The 22737-nt window shown below is 44.9% G+C and overlaps 1 protein-coding gene across 1 annotated transcript in view; it reads left to right on the forward strand.

Annotated features, from left to right (window-relative positions):
- The first annotated feature begins 1017 nt into the window (after positions 1-1017).
- The window catches only part of OAF (out at first homolog), a 34872-nt gene continuing 13152 nt past the window's right edge, over positions 1018-22737 (forward strand). The window contains exon 1 of the mRNA XM_030220861.1: positions 1018-1699. Coding sequence (XP_030076721.1) covers positions 1481-1699 — 219 coding nt within the window. The 5' untranslated portion in view covers positions 1018-1480. The remainder of the gene's footprint in view (positions 1700-22737) is intronic.

Here is a 22737-nt window from a genome sequence, read left to right on the forward strand (position 1 = left end):
ATACACACCAACTCTCACTGACACATACCCTTCCACTCCCTTCCTATCTTTCTATTCCCTCTCTCTTAATTACCCTTAAACCTAAATAGGAGGAGGTTAAGGTCTGGGTTTCACAAGTTTAAATCTAGATAAAGTTGATTCAGCTGTAAAAACAGATACCATGAGACCAACTGTTACACGGTGATAAGAGTTTTTCAGTCTATAGAAGAAAAACCGAAAATGGGGATTGGGACATCAGTGAACCGCAGCAACATTAAAATAAACTCTTTTCCAACCGTTTTCCTTTCCGGCTGTCTCTTTTCTCACTTATTTTCACCTTCCTGTCATTTCCTCAGCTTCTCTCTTTAATTTGCCCAGCCCTCTTGTGTGCCTGTGGTATCCACATCTCCCACTCCCTCAGCCCAATCCAATCCCCTCCCAGATGTATCCTTCTGTCCGTTTAAACGATAGAGAAGTGTTTAAAATAAATAAATAGCCCAGCACCACCTGCGTTTCCAATTGTTTCCTTCTTTACCCAGTCCAGTTTGTCCCTCACCCCCCATTTTCTCCTTTTATTCTCATCCCAGTCATCGTGTCCATTTTTATTTCCTCAAGACTTGCTTCCTGCCTTCTATTTTCCCCTGGCCCCTATCACCCAAAGAGGTGGGGAGGGAGGGCTGAGAGAGCAAAAGCAACAGACTGATGCGGCTGGTCTTTGCCTCCCTAGTCAGGGCAAGGATGGCCCAGCTGTGGGAGCCAGGGTGTCCTAAGGGGTTCGGCTGCGGGACTTGTCCCAGAATTAGTGTGACCCTGGGACCTACACGGAGCCCAGGCTGGAGGAGGGGAGATGTTGCGATATCCTTAGGACAGGGAGGAGTTTACGGCACAGAGGTTGGGATTTCCTTAGGGCAGAGGTTGAGTGTGGGGGAGGGGCGCGGATGGTGGGGCTTGGTTGGGGGTAGGGGGGCAGTGTGGTGGGAGTGATCAGGTGGTTGGGTGGTGTGGTGGCTGGAGAGACAGCTGTTTTGGTTTTTCTTTTGGCTGGGATGACAGCAGAGAGTGCTCGTGGCTGGGGGTGGGGTAGAGAGTTGCTACTGTCCTTTTAAAGTTGCCGGTGCCTGTCTCTTTAAGGCAGCCCGTGGGGTGTGTGTCTGTCCGAAGGAAGTGACGGGACTGAATGAAAAGAGAAACAGAACCGAGCCAGAGTCCTGATCTCAGGGACAGAAAGGGGAGAGAAAGAGGAAAGAGTTTCCTCCGGAGGAAGGGAGAGAGAGTGAGTTCCCTAACCCCAGAGGCAGAAAGGGCAGAGAGCAGATAAAGTCCCCAACCACAAGGGAGTGACAAGAGAGAGACCCAAGAGCTGGAGCGGGGGGCGAAGAGGGGAGAGAGACGCATCCCAGGGGCAGAAAAGGGAAGAAGTTCCCGTCCCGGGCAGGAGGAGAAGAGGAATTCCCCTGCTGGAAAAAAAAAAATTGGGAGAAAGGGGTGACCGGTACCGGGGATGTACTCCGGTTTGTGCCCCTGGGGGAGCCTCTGTCTCTTGCTGTCCCTCCTGGCCGCCTCTCTCCTGGGCCGGGCAGAGCTACAGGTCAGGGTCCGGCTGCAGGATGGACGCGTGACGGAGGAGTGGCTGCAGGCGGATAGCGAACAGGACTGCAGCAGCGTGGAGTACCGTAAGGAGGATGGCACCGTCATCACCCTGCTGGCCGATTACCGACAGGTGAGGGGGTGGGGTGGGCACTGGAGATTCCTGGGCAGGTAAGAGGGGCAACTGTAATCCCCCTGCAGGCAAGTTACCAACAGGTGACCGATCTAGCTGTACTGTCATCACCCTGCTGACCGATTACCGACAGGAGAGAGGGGCACGGACTGTTAATCATCCTGCTGACGAGAAGGGCAAGAGGGGTGATACTGCCAGCCTGCAGATTACCAACAGGTGAAGAGGGAAAGGGGGTGGGGCAGAAGAGACAGTCATCACCCTACCCGGCCGGCAAGTGAGGAAAGAGAGGGGACCACAGTCATCTTGCTTACAGATATCTAATAGGTGGTGTGTGTGTGTGTGTGTGTGGGGGGGGGGGGGGGGGGACACAGGAAAAAGTGGTGGTGGCAGCATCATCACGCTGCTTGCAATTTCAGGTGAGGCGAGCAGAGCAGGCACTTTTATTATCCTGAGAGATCTGTGAAATGCAGGGGGGGGGGGGCAGGGGTAAGGCAGTACCACCCTATTGGCAGACTCGTGTCAGATGAGCAAGGGACAACACGACAGGGTGCCATCAACAGGCTGCTAACAGATTCCCAACAGATTGGGAGGGGGAGGAAAGGCAATCAACAGGGAGAGCCTTTTCCCCCTGGTGGCATCTTCCCAACAGCCTAGGAGAGGGATAAGATGGGGGGGGGGGGGCATTGCTGTCACTACTCCTGAAATATGAGGGGACAGAAACCTGGTGGCAGACTCCCAACTGTTAGGATAGGAAAAAGCCAACAGAACACCCCAGTTACATAAATTACAAATCAAAACATTTGTAAATATTGTAGAGGTTGGTTTCAAGATTTGTAGGGGTGTGAAACTGTGAATTCCTGAGCACATACTCTGTTCATCCGCACATCTAAAAATTGAAATGATTAGTGTGTGCGAATTGCTTGTACAACTACAAATTACTGCATGTATAATTAATTGATAGCATGGATTTTTTTAAGTCCTTGTGTCCATACAGTGTGCGCCTAAAACAACAAATAGGTTGAATGAACATGAAAAATTTGCCCAAACTTCAGGAAACATTAATTGTAAATGAGCATGACAAATTTATTATTATTAATTTCTTTTTTGAGCATGTACACTCTTAGGACAAATTAGTTTTCTTTTATGTGTTGACCTCCGGGAAATAACAACCGTGGGAAGAAAGAATTGTAGAAGATGGTGGTAGGGTCTCGACATATAACAGAGATGAGCCTTGAGGGATTTTATCTGCCCTCATAGTCTCTGGTTCTATGAAGAATGGTTTTGCTGGAGGTCACTGAGGGGTCCTTTTATGAAGGTGCGCCGAAAAATGGCCTGCACTGGTGTAGACGAGTGTATTGGGCGCACGCAGTCCATTTTTCGGCATGCCTGCAAAAAAGGCCCTTTTTTTTTAAAGCCGAAAATGGACGGCGCGTGTCCATTTTGGGTCTGAGACCTTACCGCCACCCATTGACCTAGTGGTAAAGTCTCGCGCGTTAACCGGGCGGTAACTGTCAACAAGCGTACAATGCTGATTACCGCCTGGTTAGTGCCACACGCCAGAAATTTTCCGGGGCGCGTAGTGTAGAAAATGAAACTGCCCAGGCCACCTGGTAGCCGGGCAGTAATTCAAAACCGATGCTCCTATGCAGCTTAGTAAAAGGGCCCCTGAGAGATGATTTTAGGAGGAGTCCTTAGTGTTTTCTGAAAGTCCACGGAAGGTTTAGGTCCCTGTTACTGTTCCACAGCTGATGCAGGCAAAGGCAACACAAAATACGGGGTCTATTCATAGGAGGTTACGATCTAATCTAGATAGAGAAGACACATAGACAAAAATAAGGCCTTTGCGTTCATTATTCCACATCTGTGAACAGCTCTTCTGAAACTAACTCGGCAGGAGTCTACAAAATAATATAAAAATCAATTTATCTGAACAGTTTCTATTCCTCCAACTCCCAAATATTTGTAAAAATCATAGTAGAATAATCTAAAATAATAAATACAAAAATCAAAAATAAAGTGAGGCCATGATAGGAAAGGACTTACCCAAAGTACAGAGGTGGGGCAACTTTTAACTGAATAAGGGGGGGGGGGGGGGGGGGAGGGCAGGACTAACCCTTTGATGGGTCCTAAGCAAAAAGACCTGTGATATAAATACCTTTTAAAACTCCAGCACTTGAGGCCCTTTGGAATTCTGAATGCAGGGGAGGAGAAGCAGGTATGAAGATCTACTTACTGACCTCTCACAATGACTGGAGGACAGTGCACAAGTAGGTGGGAAGACTAGACAGATCTCTGGGCACAATTGATGGCTCTGGTCCCCCCCCCCCCCCCCCCCCCCAATCTTTCTGCCTGTAGCTAGCATTCAAGAGCACAACTCTGCATTAGGAGTCATTGAATCAGCAACCCTCAGAGGGTATTTGGGCCGTAGGCACATGCCTTGTTTGCCTATGCCGAGGAGGAGTGGCCTAGTGGTTAGGGTGGTGGACTTTGGTCCTGAGGAACTGAGTTCGATTCCCACTTCAGGCACAGGCAGCTCCTTGTGACTCTGGGCAAGTCACTTAACCCTCCATTGCCCCATGTAAGCCGCATTGAGTCTGCCATGAGTGGGAAAGCGCGGGGTACAAATGTAACAAAAATAAAATAGATACTATTGGAGATTCTACATGGAATGTTGCTATTCCACTAGCAACATTCCATGTAGAAGGCTGTGCAGGCTTCTGTTTCTGTGAGTCTGACGTCGCAGGACGTCAGACTCACAGAAGCAGAAGCCTGCGCGGCCACATTGGTGATCTGCAAGGGCCGACTTCTACATGGAATGTTGCTAGTGGAATAGCAACATCAACATTCCATGTAGAATCTCAAATAGCACCAACAGTGGAGGAGTTACCTAGTGGTTAGGGTGGTGGACTTTGGTCCTGAGGAACTGAGTTCAATTCCCACTTCAGGCACAGGCAACTCCTTGTGACTCTGGGCAAGTCACTTAACCCTCCATTGCCCCATGTAAGCCGCATTGAGCCTGCCATGAGTGGGAAAGTACGGGGTACAAATGTAACAACAACAAAAAAAAATCCTGCCCTGTGAATAAGGAAGGAGATCTCTTAAGATAAGAAGACAGCTAATGGAAGTTGAACCTAAATGATGCTGTGCGTGGTCTTAAGTAATGAAAGAGGGCTCAGGGGGTGATTATTTTTAAAGCCCGGATTTGAATCTGGTATGAGAGGGAGCAAAGTCTGTGAATCTAGAAAACAAAATGTTTAGGTATTCTGAGCAAAAGGATGGAAATCATGCTCATGTCTGTCCTGTCATATTAAAAACATACATCACAAAACAAGGGAAGAGAAATTCGAGGTCATGGGATAGTGACCATACTGTATTATACTGATCCCATCTTCAACAAATTTCACAACAACCACTTCAGTGAATGAAGGAAAAACTTCAATTGATTTGTTTTGTGTGCTCCTAGATTTTCTTAAGGACTAGCACAGACCAACTTGGTCTAATAGAGTCCACAGGTTGCCCGGCTGTGTCCTCAAAAAGATAACATGTCCGGGTAAAACCGGACGCATGGTAACCTTACCTAAGTACCATCTTCTGGCTGCCCCACAACTTCTCAGCTGTAGAAACAATGAGGGTGGAATGGAGGAGTTGTCTTGTGGTTAGAGCAGTGAGCTGAGAACCAGGGAAGCCAAGGATCAAATCCCACCTATGTGACCTTGGTAATTGGCACTTGGCATACACCAACCAGTCACCGCGCATGTAGCGCATGAGCCTTTACCGCTAAAACCACCCCTAGCTTTTTGAATGGATGAGACTGTTGCGGGGACAGAGTGGAGATGGAGTTTGAGTTGTGGGCATGGAGATGGGGACATACTTTGTCCCTATGTTATTCTCTACATCACATGATATTAGATCAGGGTAATGATGCATTGGTGATGCAACTGGATCAGTCTTCCACATTTGATGAGGTAGATAATAACCTATTAATAAAGAAGTTGGGGCCTATTGGAATAATGGAGATTGTATTTCAGTGTTTTCAGAACTTTTGAAGAATCGTTCGTATCAAGAACAACATGGAAAGCTGTCTCCAGTATAGCAGGCCGATTGTGGAGTACCTCAGGGTTCTCCACTATCACCCATATTGTTTAATATGTTTTTTTAGTTCTTCGTTCCTTAAGTCTTTCTTATTATATATATGTGGACGATGTGCATGTTGTTTTCCCTGTGCTTCCGTCTTGAACTGATTTGCCTCTTTTGGTTACATAGTAACATATAGTAACATAGTAGATGACGGCAGAAAAAGACCTGCACGGTCCATCCAGTCTGCCCAACAAGACTACTTTTTGTGTATACCCTACTTTGATTTGTACCTGTGCTCTACAGGGCACAGACCGTATAACTCTGCCCAGCACTATCCCCACCTCCCAACCACCAGCCCCGCCTCCCAACCACCAGCTCTGGCACAGACCGTATAAGTCTGCCCAGCACTATCCCCGCCTCCCAACCACCAGCCCCGCCTCCCGATCTCGACTAAGCTCCTGAGGATCCATTCCTTCTGCACAGGATTCCTTTATGCTTATCCCACGCATGTTTGAATGGTTAATGACTGTTTTTTGAAAATCTCACTTAAATTAAATATGGGAAAAAAAACTACAGCGCTATGGGTGGTCGGAAAGACTAGTGTAATACAAATAGCAGTTGAATGGTACTTTCATTTCTTTATAGACCTACTTTTTAAAGTTTAGGACTTTTACGGGATTTCAACTTGACAGATGAATCCCAAGTTCATGGAATAACTACTTTACCTTATGCTAAGCTGCGTTTTTTTTTTTTTACACCAAATTTGATCTTGCTTTTCTGACAGGGCCGGTCTTAGGCAGGGGCGAGAGAAGCGGTCACACAGGGCCCCGCACCTCCAGGGACCCCATGGCGCTCCCTCCTGCTCCCCACCACTGCTGCGATCTGACTCCTTGCCTCCCCTGCCCTGAGCCGCAGGGTGCCCTCCCAGCACATACCCGAGGCTACCCTGGTGGTGTAGTGGAGTCTTCAGGGCAGGAAAGATCCCCAGTCTTTCCTGCCCGCTGCCGGCGCTGATGCCTTGTTGCCGCATTGCTCTTAAAAAATGGCTGCCGAGACTGTTGGCTCAGGCAGCCATGTGAATATTCAATTACTGTTGCATTACTGCTACCAAGTATTACATATTAATGGGATTTGTTTTAATTCATTTATCTAGTCCTTGCATGCACATGCTTTTGCTTTTTAAACCCAAAGGTTTCCTATGATAGCATTGTGCATATTTGAATTAGTTTTTCTGTACAAGTTTTGCTTGATTTGTCTTTATTTGAAATAAAAAAAAAATGTTTAAAATGCATCTTGTCAACAAGGGGTGAGGCTAGGTGTGGGGTCCCACCTAACTGGTCTGCATAGGGCCCCGCAATTGCTAAGACCGGCCCTGTTTTCTGAAATCTGGTATAGGCTTTGTTTTCTTCCACCTTGGATTATTGTAATGTCTTGTTTTTAGGAATGTCTCATGCTTCTATCTAAATTACAATTAATTCAAAATACCAATATTGAAGAGATCGAAGTATAAGAGAATTACTCCTTTGCTGCAGATTCTGCATGGTTACCGATCAGAGCCTGTCTTCTGGTTTAAGTCCAATTTGTTTGTCTAAGTATATTGGTTTACGATCTACTGGTGGCCCAGGAAGATTACTTCATGCAAACAAACTTGATCTATCTTTCTGTTCATTTGTTTATTATCAACCTGTAGAACAGTTTTGTTTTGTGTTATACAGTTGCTCCCCAATTCTGGAATTCTCTTCCATTAGAAGTCAGATTTAGAATCTCATTATATTTTTTTCATAAGCAATTGAGAACCTGGTTAGTTAAAATATATATATCCTCTATATAATGTACTTTTGATATTTTAAATTTTTTTCTATTACTAGTTTTTAAGATTGTGAATCATCAAGAGCTTTTTGGTGATGATGGTGTGTGTGTGTGTTCTCCTCCTATCTCTCCCACCGCACCTTCAAAGTTCACTCTCATGGATCTTCCTCCACCCCCATCCCCTTATCTGTTGGTGTTCCCCAGGGATCAGTCCTTGGACCCCTTCTCTTCTCAATCTACACCTCTTCCCTGGGCTCCCTGATCTCATCTCATGGTTTCCAATATCATCTTTATGCTGACGACACCCAGCTCTATCTCTCCACACCAGACATCACCGCGGAGACCCAGGCAAAGGTATCGGCCTGCTTATCCGACATTGCTGCCTGGATGTCCAACCGCCACCTGAAACTGAACATGTCCAAGACCGAGCTTATCGTCTTTCCACCAAAACCCACTTCTCCTCTTCCTCCACTTTCTATCTCAGTTGATAACACCCTCATCCTCCCCGTTTCATCTGCCCGCAACCTCGGAGTCATCTTTGACTCCTCTCTCTCCTTCTCTGCGCATATCCAGCAGATAGCCAAGACCTGTCGCTTCTTCCTCTTTAACATCAGCAAAATTCGCCCTTTCCTCTCTGAACACACCACCCGAACTCTAGTCCACGCTCTCATTACCTCTCGCCTGGACTACTGCAACTTACTCCTCACCGGCCTCCCACTTAGCCATCTATCCCCCCCTTCAATCTGTTCAGAACTCTGCTGCACGTCTCATATTCCGCCAGAACTGATATACTCATATCACCCCTCTCCTCAGGTCACTTCACTGGCTTCCGATCAGATACCGCATTCAATTCAAGCTTCTCCTTCTTACCTACAAATGCACTCAGTCTGCTGCCCCTCACTATCTTTCTTCCCTCATCTCCCCTTACGTTCCCGCCCGTAACCTCCGTTCACAGGATAAATCCCTCCTCTCAGTACCCTTCTCCACCACTGCCAACTCCAGCCTCCGCTCATTCTGCCTCGCCTCACCCTATGCTTGGAACAACCTTCCTGAACCCTTACGCCAAGCCCCCTCCCTGCCCGTCTTCAAGTCTTTGCTTAAAGCCCACCTCTTCAATGCTGCATTCGGCACCTAACCCTTACCGTTCAGTGAATCCAGACTGCCCCAATTTGACTGCCCCTATCGGACCGACCGTTCACTTGTCTGTTAGATTGTAAGCTCTTTGAGCAGGGACTGTCTCTCTTTGTTAAATTGTACAGCGCTGCGTAACCCTAGTAGCGCTCTAGAAATGTTAAGTAGTAGTAGTATATATATATATATATTCACTCTTCCCTAGCTGAGATAATATTCAACCATCTCTCTGACCTCATGTGCAACTTTCTTTAAAGTAGTCAGCTTACTTTCTAACTCTCCTTACACTCTTATCTATGTTCCATCTTTGCTTATACACTTAACTGTCAATTAAAATGTTCTATTACGTATTGTGTTGACATGGTAAGTAATATACTATGCCATACTTTGTATTGTTATTTGAATATTTTTACTGCTGTAATTGCCTATTACTCATGTTTGATCTATTCTTACCGTACACCGCCTTGAGTGAATTTCTTCAAAACGGTGGTAAATAAATCCTAATAAATATAAGAATCATGTATTAGTATTAAGATTAGTATTAGATCAGCAGTGACTGATTGCTAGGTCCTGTCTGTCTAATCTTGTATTAGTCTACAGGGTACAGAAAGGGAGAGACTTTGGATTGAATGAGGTGGCCCACACTAGGCAAAAGAAAACAGTCTACCGTAGCAGGAACATATAATTTAAACAATGATTTCATATTTACAAATCGCAAAATCTTATAAAGCAGCAAAATCATGTAAAATTACATGACCGCCCCTCACTGTGTGCTGACACAGAGAGGAAGAGAGAATGTGTGGTAGGGGACAGAGCAAATCCACGTTACCCCCACCCCAACTAATCTCAAAGTGAGTAGAACTGAAAAGATCCCGGGTACAGTAATAAGTTCCTTAGGTCCCTTTCTGCATCCCACCCACCTCCGATGATTACCTGTGGAGGATGAGAATGGAGCAACACATTAAAGATTTGGCTCAAGGGCCAGAATCCTTGGCCATGGCCCTTTCTATTTCCTTTCAGATGTACGGTCTTCAGAGTTTGGACCCAGTATTCTAGGTGTGGTCTCACCAACAACTTGTACAGAGGTGTTATAATCACCTTAATCCTAGTGGTTGCACCTGTCCTTATGTACCCCACTATTCAGGGCCTGTGCAAGAGTATGAGGCTCCCTAGGTGAACCTTCAGGTTTGCAGCCCCCTCACTTAACATTCTGATCTGTTGCAACCCACCCCCAAGAATCTGATAATTATCTCAATCATAAGCACAATACTGTGTACATGGGTTATTTGAAAACTGATTACCCTTCTTGCAGATAAAGGTGTGCACTGATGGTCTTTTGAGTTTCTATTGCTGAGAAGAAATATTGTTTTGCTCTTTCCACCCTAAGCAACCCTAACCTGCCTTCTTGTTAATCCTAACCATGCCAGCATTCCTCTGGGCTCTGTCTTGCTCAGTTGCTTGGCTGCCTTGTGATCCTCAGACATTACCAGCCTGAAGTTTCTCTCTTGGTTGGCACAAATTGATCTTTCATCTCCAATCATGTAATCCTCCCTTGGATTTCTGTACCTTGAATGCATGATTCTGTACTGTCTTGCACTGACATCCCTGACTCTTACCTCATGCCTAAGTCTGTCTTCTCCCTCAGGATTGACCAGCTGCAAAAAAGGCAAACTGTATCCACTGGAGAGCTCCACAGCTTTATCTTCCACTTGTTTCTTGGCTGGCCTGGGTTTCACAGATTAGTTTGGACTGTGTGAATTTGTACTGTACTCAAGATATCGGGTTTCAGCCCTGGCCTAACTGTATGCTGGTAAGCCTGGTGGTTTTATATTCCCATGTAGCTGAGATAAGCCTTCACACTTGCAGTGAGGGTGATGAGAGCTGAGATTAAGTGTCAAGAGACTGGGCTGTCAGTACAGCAGAGACTCTTTATTATACATGAAAATTACTCACAAAATGGCAGGGTTTTATTTCCCAGATGTAATCACTTATATAAATCCCCACTACTAAAGAATTAAAGTTATTCAACCTTAACACCACTCTATATTTTAAGAAGGAAAAAAGGCCTCACAGAGCTCCTAGAATATAAATATCTATCGGAGCTATATTGACCCTCTGCTCTTCACTGGCCAAAACCTTCAAGAAATGTGCGGTATTTTAATCTTCTTCACACAATACTCCAAGTGGGTGAAAAAATTAAAGATTTATATCTTATGATGGTGCTCAAACAAGCTACTCAATTAGATGGTGTGGTGAATATATATATGGTTCAAAAGACCACTTAGCTTTTGAAACTGCTAGCGCTAAGAAATTCATTCATTCATTCCAACTCGTTCCTTCTCTCCCCTTGCCCCCAGCCGACGATGGCCAGCGTTTCGTCTCACTGCATCAGGGTCTTGGTGGCAGGACTGCTTCTACTAGCGTAAAGAAAAAGATATATCAACTTAACGGTTTCAACTTCCCATGTGCTCAAAAAAGACGTTTCAAAACCAGCCTTACTGGAACAGAGTTTCCTCAGTACATGAATGATGCCCATTTCACTAAGTATGACATTGGTTTGTTACCGTGAATAAACAAACCAAACTTTTTCCAGTAAAGCCTAGACTTGAAGACAGCCAGAGATTGAGCCTGACATACTGGCTCAGGGAGTCTATTCCAGGCATAGGGAGCAGCGAGATAGAAGGAACCGAGCCGGGAGTTAGCAGTGGGGGAGAAGGGGGACGAAAGGAGACATTTACCCAGCGAACGGAGTTCACGGGGAAGAGTGTAGGGAGAGATGAGAGCGGAAAGGTACTGAGGAGCTGTGGAGTGGATGCACTTGTAGGTCAAAAGGAGAAGTTTGAACCGTATGCGGAAGCGGATAGGGAACCAGTGAAGCTTGTTAAACGTAGCCTGTAAATGCTGCCCAGTACATAGAAGGAACAGTTTATAGTATTTTCATAAAAGAGTGGAAATGGAAGAGAATGGGTACGGAGACTTAGAATTCTTGGTGTCAGTGGAAGGATGGATGATGGTTCATGGACAGAACTTGGGAACAGATCTTTGCGGAACCTGGCATGTCAGCACTCGGCATCTGAACTTTTGCAGGCTCTGTTATCTTTCTGCAGAATTCCCAGGGTCTCATTTAAATAATTATTTCCATATATATATATATAAAATGGAAGAGAATGTTTTATAGAATGACTGACTTCCAGTCAAGGCTGACAGATTCACAGTCAGTCAAACCTGACCAACTGGCCCCTCAGTCAGTCAGTCAGTCTTGACAGATTGGCAGGTAAGCGGCCCTCAGTGACTGTTAAATCAATCAGGTAGAGGCCAGCTGAAATGAAACTGCATCGAAGCTCATCTCCTGATTTTGGCTGAAGGAGAAACTAAAAACCCATCTTTGGTTGTGTAAATGTGAACCAGTGAGGGCTGCTGGTGATTGTCAGAGCTTACAGCCTGAATCTCTCTGCTAAACCCTCAGTATCCAAGCCAGAATATAATTTTTAAATAATGAAAGACCGTATTTTACCTCCAAGCAAAATAGCCTCCGCACACATGGACTGCAGCTAATGAAAACTGAAACTAAAAGCCACTGTGCTTTTACAGTGGCTGACTTTGTTCCACAGTTGACATCATAACTCCTCACAGAGAGGATAATTCCTAAAGAGTTTATCATACCAAATTTAAAGATTTAAATTCCTGCAAAAAATTTTGTATTGAAAGGATTTATTTGGAGTACTCTATTTACCGTATAAACTATTGCGCAAGATCATAACTACTACTACTACTACTTAGCATTTCTATAGCGCTACTAGGGTTACGCAGCGCTGTACAAGTTAAAACATGGGGAAGGACAGTCCCTGCTCAAGAGAGCTTACAATCTAAAGGTAACAAACTATGTAGTCAGTGTATCATGAATGGGGAAGGTTGCTCTTCTTTGTCAGATCGGAAATAAGCAAATGTGGTAGATGACAGTATATATAACTGAAACATCAAAGCATTTCAGTGACAGTCCCAGGGCAGCACTTTACAAAACCAGAACACTGTACCAGTAATTCATAGTAAGAATCCTGAAAGGTAACTTTAAAACAATACAGGAATGTAAGACCTTTGAAGTCAGAATGATTGAATATTTTGAAACCCAACAGACAGGACTTAACAAAGATCTGGGTTTTCTAGCCCATTATAAACCATAAAGTTGTATTGCTCTGTTTGTCACCCTCCTCTCACCTATCCACCCCCACCCTGTTAGACTGTCATTGAAATGCTTTGATGTTTCACTTATACTGTCATCTACCACAATTGCTTATTTCCGATCTGACGAAGAAGGGCAACCTTTGAAAGCTAATCAAGAAATGTATTAAGTTATGTCCAATAAAAAAGGTATCATCTTATTTTCTTTTCCATGTTTTATTTTATTTCTATTGATTATCTTTAAAAGTGGACTAACACGGCTACCACACATCTCTCTCAAGATTCAGTAGAGTTTTATAGGGCATGGGAGGGACTAACTAATTAAATACTTCTTTTACAAAGCCCTGCTAGCCATTCCTGCACAGTAAATGAGAGGAAGCCCATTCAGTTCCTGTGGGCTTCCTCTCATTTGCAATGCGAGAATCACTAGCTTGGCTTTGTAAAAGAAGCCCTAAATTTGTACTGCATTGGGTTCTCAGAAATAATGTCTCTTTCTTCTAGAGATGCTGCACCACATTTTTATAATGGCTGTTTTACAAATTTCAGTATTGCTAGTTGAGGAAGATGAAAAGGACAAAGTTCATGGCTTATCTAGAATGAAGCTGGCAAAACAGTCCAGCCTGGTCTATTTAGATAAAGATCAGGCTTTGATGGTGAATATGGAAACGTGGATCATTGCATTTAATGCTTCATGGCTTGGTCTCTTGTACTTTTTCTTCCCATCAGTCTATATTGCCTTGTACAGGGTAGGATTAGAGGGTGTTTTCATTCCTGCATCCTGTTTTGTAAATGAGTAATAAAAAGTAGATAGATTTGGGGGGGGGGGGGGGGGGGGGGAGGGGTTTATTCTTCCGAGAAAGAGTTTGGAGTGGATGTTATAATGGGACACATTTTCTTTAGCAGGTACTCTGAGGAGTCAATGATGCCTTTACCAGGACTGATATCAGTTAAATAAGATTAAAATGTAAGGAAGGGAAAACATGAAGGATGAGGTGAGATGGAGTTTGTTTTTTTGGGAAGTCCTGTACATAAAAGTCATTTTTACCAGTAATGCCTTATGTCATAATTCCTCGTCATTTGTTTAGTTAATAAACCTTCCCTGGAAAACTTTGCTATTCAGCTTGTGAAAAATTATGAGTCATAGTCCGCAGCTGTTAATCACAGTTTGTCCAGATGTGATCTGTTAGCTTTGTGAGAGAGAGAAAGAGAGAGAGATAAAGGAGAGTAGAACTGTTGCTGAATAACTTGCTTTTTAATGGTCAGCACATGTATCTTTGAACCCAAATACTGTTCTTGAAAATAGTTTATACCCTTTGTGTGGGTAAAAGTACGCATAAATGGGCCATATAAAACTAGATTATATTATGATCAGTTTTGTACTGCTGTGAGGACCTATTTTGCTTTGACTGCAGCTGCTCACTTCTGCCCTAGGCAACTGCCTAGTTTGCTTTGTGGTTAAGCCGGCCCTACCGGCATTCCTCAGGGCACTGTCTTACTCGGTTGTTTTTGCTATCTTTTGAGATCAGACATTACCAGCCCAAGGTTTTCTCTCTTGGTTGGCACACATCAGTGTTTTATTGTAAGCTCTTTGAGCAGGGACTGTCTTTCTTCTATGTTTGTGCAGTGCTGCGTACGCCTTGTAGCGCTATAGAAATGCTAAATAGTAGTAGTAGTAGTAGTTTTATCTCCAGTCATGTATTTATTGCTCCTTGAACACGATTCTGTGCTTTCTTGCACTGACCATCCCTCCAACTCTTAGATCATTCCTCATTCTATCTACCCCCTCGGGAGTAACCTCTCTGTTGCAGCTCCTTGTGTCATCTGCAGAAAGGCTAACTTTTGTTTTTTTTTAATCCACGGCCTTTCTTTTTTTTTGTTTCTTGATTGACCTGGGGTTTCTGGCTTGGACTGCGTGAATCTGTAACGATATTCAAATATCAAGTCTGAACCCTGACCTAGCAGTATATGTTTTGCAAGCTTGATGATTTTATATTTTTCTCTGTAATTGAGCTAAGTCCATAAATAACAAAGATGCATAAAAGATATTTCTCCCTTGCTGCCCGATCGCATGCTTAGTAAGGCCATTTGATCAGTCCTCTAATGAAGATTACTCAGTTTGGGACAGAACTGAGGTTATCAATAGAAATCAAACAAAATAAAACATGGAAAAGAAAATAAGATGATACCTTTTTTATTGGACATAACTTAATACATTTCTTGATTAGCTTTCGAAGGTTGCCCTTCTTCCTCAGATCGGAAATAAGCAAATGTGCTAGCTGACAGTGTATATAAGTGAAAACATTCAAGCATTACTATGACAGTCTGACAGGGTGGGAGGATGGGGGTGGGTCGGAGGTATGCATGGGGACATCAAAGCATATCATTGATATTCTAACAGGATAGGTGTGGATAGGTGAGGGGAGTGGACTAACAGGGCTACCACACTCCTCTACTTAGGACAGAACTGAGTAAATGCAGAAACATGGAAAATGATCAGAGATGCTGACAAAGGCAACTGGCCTTGAATGGAGCCCAAATTTAACAGGGGTGGGGTGAGCATCTCCCCCTGATGTTGGCCTGGACGATGATGGCAGATCTCAGGAGAAGCTTTGCTCACTCAGGCCACAAACAGGAGAAGCGGGTCAGGGTCAGAGTTGCTGCCAAGAAGTGACTTGATTTAAGACAATTTTTGAAATTCGCCATGGCAGTAAGCAGTTCCCAATGGGAACTCTTTCTGAGGTACCCTGGGTGGATTCTGCTTGGGAGCCTTAAAAAGGGGGTGACCTCCACAGAGCTCGATCCTTCCTGCTCCGCGGAGGCATCCTGCTTGCCCTCCCGCCTACCCTGGGGTATGGTAATGTTGCCACAGCTTGGGGGGGGAGGTACCCGAGCTAGGAGCACCTTCAAAAGATGCCCTTTGAAGTTAGGCCTTAACATGCACTGGGTGGTCAGTGTTAGGCCTAGGCTCCCAACCTCGGGCCTAGAGGTCCATGTCTCCATATTTGCTCTTGCTGCTGTGGCGGGGCAAGGTATCTTTGTTAGTTTGGGTTAACTTAATTTTGACACCTTGCTGACTGTGACGGGTTGTCTAATTCTTATGTTGAACTATTCACTGCTCGGGTAATATATTATAACGATCTATAAAATGATGCTGCAGCCTGTGATTTATTATACCAGTAAATGTTTGTTAACTATTAAGAAGTTGAGTGGTGCGAGTTGCTGTTTTAATTTTGCTAGGAATGGGAGGTGTCTCACATCACCTGTTAAAAGAATACATAGGGTTAAATATTCAGCCGACGGTGCTGAGGGTTTTGCTGACCGCCACCGATGTTATTCCCAGATATTCAATGCCGGGCCATACCCAGGCTTTGGCATTGAATATCCAGTTTACGTGGCACCAGCTAATACTTAGCCAGTTTAGTCGGTATTCAGAACTTAACCAGCCATGGGTTGTTCACATAAAGATAGGACTGTGTTTTATGTATTTACCCTGGCCATTTAAGGGCTGAATTTCAGCACTTAGCTGGCCAAATGCCAACTTCACCCCTGGATACAACAACCAAGGATCCACGCAATATGTAATAGGCGAACAGCACGCCAAAGTGAAGCACTTAACAAATGCTTATACTCCAATGCTCACAATATTTTTGTTAAGAGAGTACCCTCAGAAAAAAACACCAATTTTTAGGCAACATGATTGATTTCGCCCGGTGGTATAGCACATCTTTCATAGGGCAAACTCTCAATTACAAATGTAAGTGCTATTGCCTAAAATCAAGTGCTCACAAATAATATAGTGCTCAAAATGAAAAAACGTGAACTTATCTTTTCAGACGTTTTTTTCAAGTGTTTTTTTTCAAAATACTGGCTTGCTCATGCTTGTCCAACTTACTTCGCCCCTGGAACACCCCCAAAATAGCCAGCTTTCACTTAGGTGCTAACCGCTAATTTTCAGTGGTACTTATCGCCGCTGAAAATTAGAGGATAGCCCCAAACAAGCGATTTAGTGGCCTTTTCTGACTGGTTAAATCAATTTGAATATCAACTAGATGGTCTATCTAGTTTGCCCAACCATACCAACTATTGATCTCTGCTGTCCTTTCCTGTCCCTTGGAGATCCTGCCAGTGGTGTACCAAGGGGGAGGGGCGGTCTGCCCCGGGTGCACGCCACTGGGAGGTGCCGTGGCGCGCACCTGTCGGCTCCGAGTTCGCTAACTTCGCTCGTTTGCTGCAGCTCCTTCTGCCCTGGAACAGGTTACTTCCTGTTCGGGGCAGAGGGAGCTGCAGCGAATGAGCGAAGTTAGCGAACTCGGAGCCGACAGGCACGCCCCGCAGCACCCCCCCTAGTGGTGTGCACCCGGAGGGGGTGTCATTTCGCCGGGGGGGGGAGGTGTCATTTTGCAGGGGAGGGCGCGCTGCACCCAGGGGGGGGGGGGGACGCATCGGCGATCCGCCCCGGGTGTCATCCAGGCTAGGAACACCACTGGATCCTGCTGTATTTGCTTGTCCCATACTTTCCTGAACTCAAATACAGTTTTCATCTCAACTGCCTCCACAGGGAGGCTGTTCTACACATCCACCACCCTTTCCATGAAGAAGTATTTCTTGAGTCTGTCCCCTTTTCTTCCTAGGTCCTCTTGTTCCAGAACTTCCCATTCATTTTTTTTTTTGTTACATTTGTACCCTGCGCTTTCCCACTCATGGCAGGCTCAATGCGGCTTACATGGGGCAATGGAGGGTTAAGTGACTTGCCCAGAGTCACAAGGAGCTGCCTGTGCCTGAAGTGGGAATCGAACTCAGTTCCTCAGTTCCCCAGGACCAAAGTCCACCACCCTAACCACTAGGCCACTCTTCCACTGTTGCTACTATTCGAGATTCTACATGGAATGTTGCTATTCCACTAGCAACACGTAAAAGTCAGCCCTTGCAGATCACCAATGTGGCTGCGCAGGCTTCTACATGGAGGCTTCTACATGGAATGTTGGACACTAGCAACATTCCATGTAGAATCTCCAATAGTATCTATTTTATTTTTGTTACATTTGTACCCTGCGCTTTCCCACTCATGGCAGGCTCAATGCGGCTTACATGGGGCAATGGAGGGTTAAGTGACTTGCCCAGAGTCACAAGGAGCTGCCTGTGCCTGAAGTGGGAATTGAACTCATGGGAATTGAACTCAGTTCCCCAGAACCAAAGTCCACCACCCTAACCACTAGGCCACTCCTCCATTCGTGCCACAGGGGTATTTAAATGTCACTATCATATCCCTCCTCTCTCCTGCCTCTCTTTCAAAATATACACATGAGATCTTCTGTTCACATGCATTTTATGATGAAGACCAACTGACCATTTTAGTAGCCGCCCTCTGGACCGACTTCATCCTGTTTATATCTTTTGAAGGTTTTGTCTCCAGAACTGTACACAGTATTCTAAATGAGGTCTCACCAGACTTCTACAAAGGCACTATCACCTCCTTTCTCCTGCTGGCCATTCCTCTTCTCACGCATCTAAGCATTCTTCTGACTTTTGCCGCTGCCTTTTCTACTTGTTTTGCCACCTTGAGATCATCAGATACAATCGTTCCCCAAGTTCCACTCTTCTTTCATGCACAGAAGTACTTCACCCCTAATGCTGTATTGCTCCCTTGGGTTTAAGCAGCCCAAATATACATGACCATGCTTTCTTTTTAGCATTAAATCTTAGCTGCCAAATTCTAAATCAAGGTTGTCCAACCTCAGTCCTCGAGGGCCGCAATCCAGTCAGGTTTTTAAGATTTTCCCAAGGAATATACATGAGATCTATTTGCATGCACTGCCTCCACTGTATGCAAAAAGATCTCATGCATGTTCATTGGGGGAAATCCTGAAAACCCGACCTGGCAAGGGCCGAGGTTAGACACCACTGTTCTAGACCATTCTTTGGGCTTTGATAGATCCCCCCTCACGTTATCCATACCTTCCAGGGTGTCTACATCGATTGTGGTATTGTCCACAAAGATGAAGGCCTTGTGTTGTGCGAGGAAACACGATCACGTGAACACCTTTCCTGATGCAACACCGCTGGTTGCCAATACACTTCCGAATACAATATAAGATTCTCATAATAAGCCACAAGGTCTTTTACACTGGTGTTCTCTGATGGTCATCTACATATACCAACAGTTCGATTTGCATATTTAGATTCTACTTGACAATATGCTTTTTTTTTTTTTTTTTAGTGCTGCACCTATGCTTTGGAATTCCATGCCACTGTCCCTCCATACGGTGCTCTCCTTTCCCAAATTTAAAGCAGCCCTGAAAACATATTTATTCCAGCAGGCCTGTGGCAGTTAATGCAGATAGTTCCGAGATGACCTAACACCGCCTGCTGTCTTTGACTGTCCTGTATTGAAATGGCGTTCTTTTCTCTCTGTTGGGTTTACATTGTAAACCGCTCTGTAAAAACAGTTAGCTTAACAGGGTTTTAAAAAGGTTTGGATAATTTCCTGAAAGAAAAAGTCCATAAATGGGCAGTATTTACAATGGAGAAGGGTAGTTAGTGGGGTTCCTCAGGGGTCCGTGCTAGGACCGCTGCTTTTTAATATATTTATAAATGATTTAGAGATGGGAGTAACTAGCGAGGTAATTAAATTTGCTGATGACACAAAGTTATTCAAAGTCGTTAAATCACGACAGGATTGTGAAAAATTACAAGAGGACATTACGAGACTGGGAGACTGGGCGGCTAAATGGCAGATGATGTTTAATGTGAGCAAGTGCAAGGTGATGCATGTGGGAAAAAAGAACCCGAATTATAGCTACGTCATGCAAGGTTCCACGTTAGGAGTTACGGACCAAGAAAGGGATCTGGGTGTCGTCGTCGATAACACACTGAAACCTTCTGCTCAGTGTGCTGCTGCGGCTAAGAAAGCGAATAGAATGTTGGGTATTATTAGGAAAGGTATGGAAAACAGGTGTGAGGATGTTATAATGCCGTTGTATCGCTCCATGGTGCGACCGCACCTTGAGTATTGTGTTCAATTCTGGTCGCCGCATCTCAAGAAAGATATAGTAGAATTGGAAAAGGTGCAGCGAAGGGCGACTAAAATGATAGCGGGGATGGGACGACTTCCCTATGAAGAAAGACTAAGGAGGCTAGGGCTATACAGCTTGGAGAAGAGACGGCTGAGGGGAGACATGATAGAGGTATATAAAATAATGAGTGGAGTGGAACAGGTGGATGTGAAGCTTCTGTTCACGCTTTCCAAAAATACTAGGACTAGGGGGCATGCGATGAAACTACAGTGTAGTAAATTTAAAACAAATCGGAGAAAATTTTTCTTCACCCAACGTGTAATTAAACTCTGGAATTCGTTGCCGGAGAAAGTGGTGAAGGCGGTTAGCTTAGCAGAGTTTAAAAAGGGGTTGGACGGTTTCCTAAAGGACAAGTCCATAAACCGCTACTAAACGGACTTGGAAAAATCCAAAATTCCAGGAATAACATGTATAGAATGTTTGTACGTTTGGGAAGCTTGCCAGGTGCCCTTGGCCTGGATTGGCCGCTGTCGTGGACAGGATGCTGGGCTCGATGGACCCTTGGTCTTTTCCCAGTATGGCATTACTTATGTACTTATGTACTTATAACAAACCAGGAGAGAGTAGAGGTTGACCAAATTACAAGCCAACATGGAGATGCTGCTTGAATACTCAAAGCACCATGAGAAAGACCCAACACAGGCCATGCTTCAGTGGAAGGAGCTGCCTGCCTCAGGGGTCAAAATAATGTCCTCTATCAGCTAGAGAGACTAGTTATATGACTCCAATAATTCTAGAACAAATAGCAGTATCAGCAGGCTATATAGTGCCTATAAAGCACAAGTAGCAAAGCAGCCACCAAGTACTGGTACTGCTCTGTCTGATAGAGGACATCATTTTCCAGACTACGGACGCTGTGCCTACAGTCTAGTGAAGTGTTTTGAGGTTTACATTTTTCTGGCGCGCTCAGTGCTCCCCACAGTGCTTCCAGCCAAGCTCCATGCTGGTCATAGATAATAGCATTTGACACAGTGTCCTGCAGTGTTTGATATAGACAGTTCTACACAGACATTAGGAGACTCCCGAGACAGGCTGGTTGGCCGAAACACGACTGTGTCCAGTCTTTGTTGGACAGTAAACCTCTTAGACTATTGAAGCATCCTCTACTTGTGTTTGAGTCACCTTCACTGTTTCTTCTGTGTGTTTGAGTCTGCGAGAGCCTTTGTTCTTCTGTATATCCATCTCCCCCTGAGTCTACAGTTCACCAACAACAGCAGTGATTCACCTGTGCTGCCAGGGGCCGCTCCTGGAGTCTTCCCTCTGCGGCATTCTGCCCCTTCTGACATAACTTCCTATTTCCGCAGACGCAAGATGCTACAGAAGGAAGGTTCCAGACTGTAACCTGGCAGTGCAGGTGAATTCCTGCTTCCAGTGAGCTGTAAACTCAGGGAAAGACACCGTTTAAGGTACAATGTGGGGGGGAAGGGGGTGTCAGAGAGAGGGAGAGAAGCTGGAACATTGGGGGGGGGGGGGGCAGAGAAGAAAGGGTTGAGAGTAGAGGTTAGTGCAGTAGCCTGAGAACCTGGGGAACTGGATTCAATTCCCACTGCAGCTTCTTGTGACTCTGGGCCATTGCCCCAGATACAAAATAATTACCTGTATATAATATATAAATCCCTTTGTTTGTAACCATGTAAGCCGCATTGAGCCTGCCATGAGTGGGAAAGCACGGGGTACAAATGTAACAACAACAAAAAAAAACACAGAAAGGCCATATATCAAATCTGTTGGGTACACTGGATGGATCCTGCAGGTCTTTGACTGCCATGATTTACTGTGAGAGAGGGGCAGACTCCAGACTGTAGTGGTTCATTTGAAATCTTAAGTCGAGGAGGCTCACCAAACTTGCTAAGGCCAGTCCTGAGAACGGGGTTTCTTAACTCAGTCCTTGGGACGCACCCAGCCAGTCAGGTTCTCAGGATATTCACAATGAAAATGCATATGATAAATCTGTACTATCTCCTGTATATTCCCTGAAAACCTGATTGGGCTGAGAACCCCCTGCTTTAGAGGAATTTTTAAAAGTTTGTTTCTTTTGATTGCTTTTATTGTGGTGTTTGTCTGATGGTTCATTATATGGTGGGGTTTTTTTTTTTGTAATTTTTGTATTCATCTTTAAGCCAGAATCATTGGGCAGTGAGGCAACGTAGAGATATAGTAATAAAAAAAATAAATAAATGCCTGGAGTCAAACTGCAGGCCAATTTCCATTTTGTAAGTGGAGTAGAAATTTATTTGCACTTCTTAGCAGTTTTCTAGGGTTCTGTAACACATCCTCCCCCCCCCCCCCTACCCTTTCTTCTCTAAATTCCAGTAACTGCTGCCACTTGAACCCGAACTGCAACAACAGGAAATATTACTCTGCAGTTCCCACGATTAATAACCTTATCTTGATAACCAAAAAGAGTAGAGAGGGCAGAGTCTTAACTTACAAACCTGTTTATTGGAAAGCTCGTGTTCCCTTAAGTGGCGTTTTTTTTACACGCTGCAGTTGCTAACAGCTGCCCTAACATGCCAATGCTCAGAACCTAACGCCAGCGCTAGAGGCGACTTGCACCGGAATTAAGCTGCACAGAATGTTCAGAGGGCTCTAGATCCAGAACCAACTCGCCCGCCAAAGATTAGCGCAGATTATATTTAAATGTAGGCAAATGGATGCTAATGAGGTCATTTCCTATTCTCTCCCAATGCTCCAAGAACAGCGCACAAACCAAAGCTGCCCTCAACGCTGGAAAATCTCCGCCAGCTCAGAGGTGGTGTTGAGAGGATT

The sequence above is a fragment of the Microcaecilia unicolor genome, chromosome 12 (genome assembly GCF_901765095.1).
Source record: "Microcaecilia unicolor chromosome 12, aMicUni1.1, whole genome shotgun sequence".
In the NCBI taxonomy this organism is placed as follows: domain Eukaryota; kingdom Metazoa; phylum Chordata; class Amphibia; order Gymnophiona; family Siphonopidae; genus Microcaecilia; species Microcaecilia unicolor.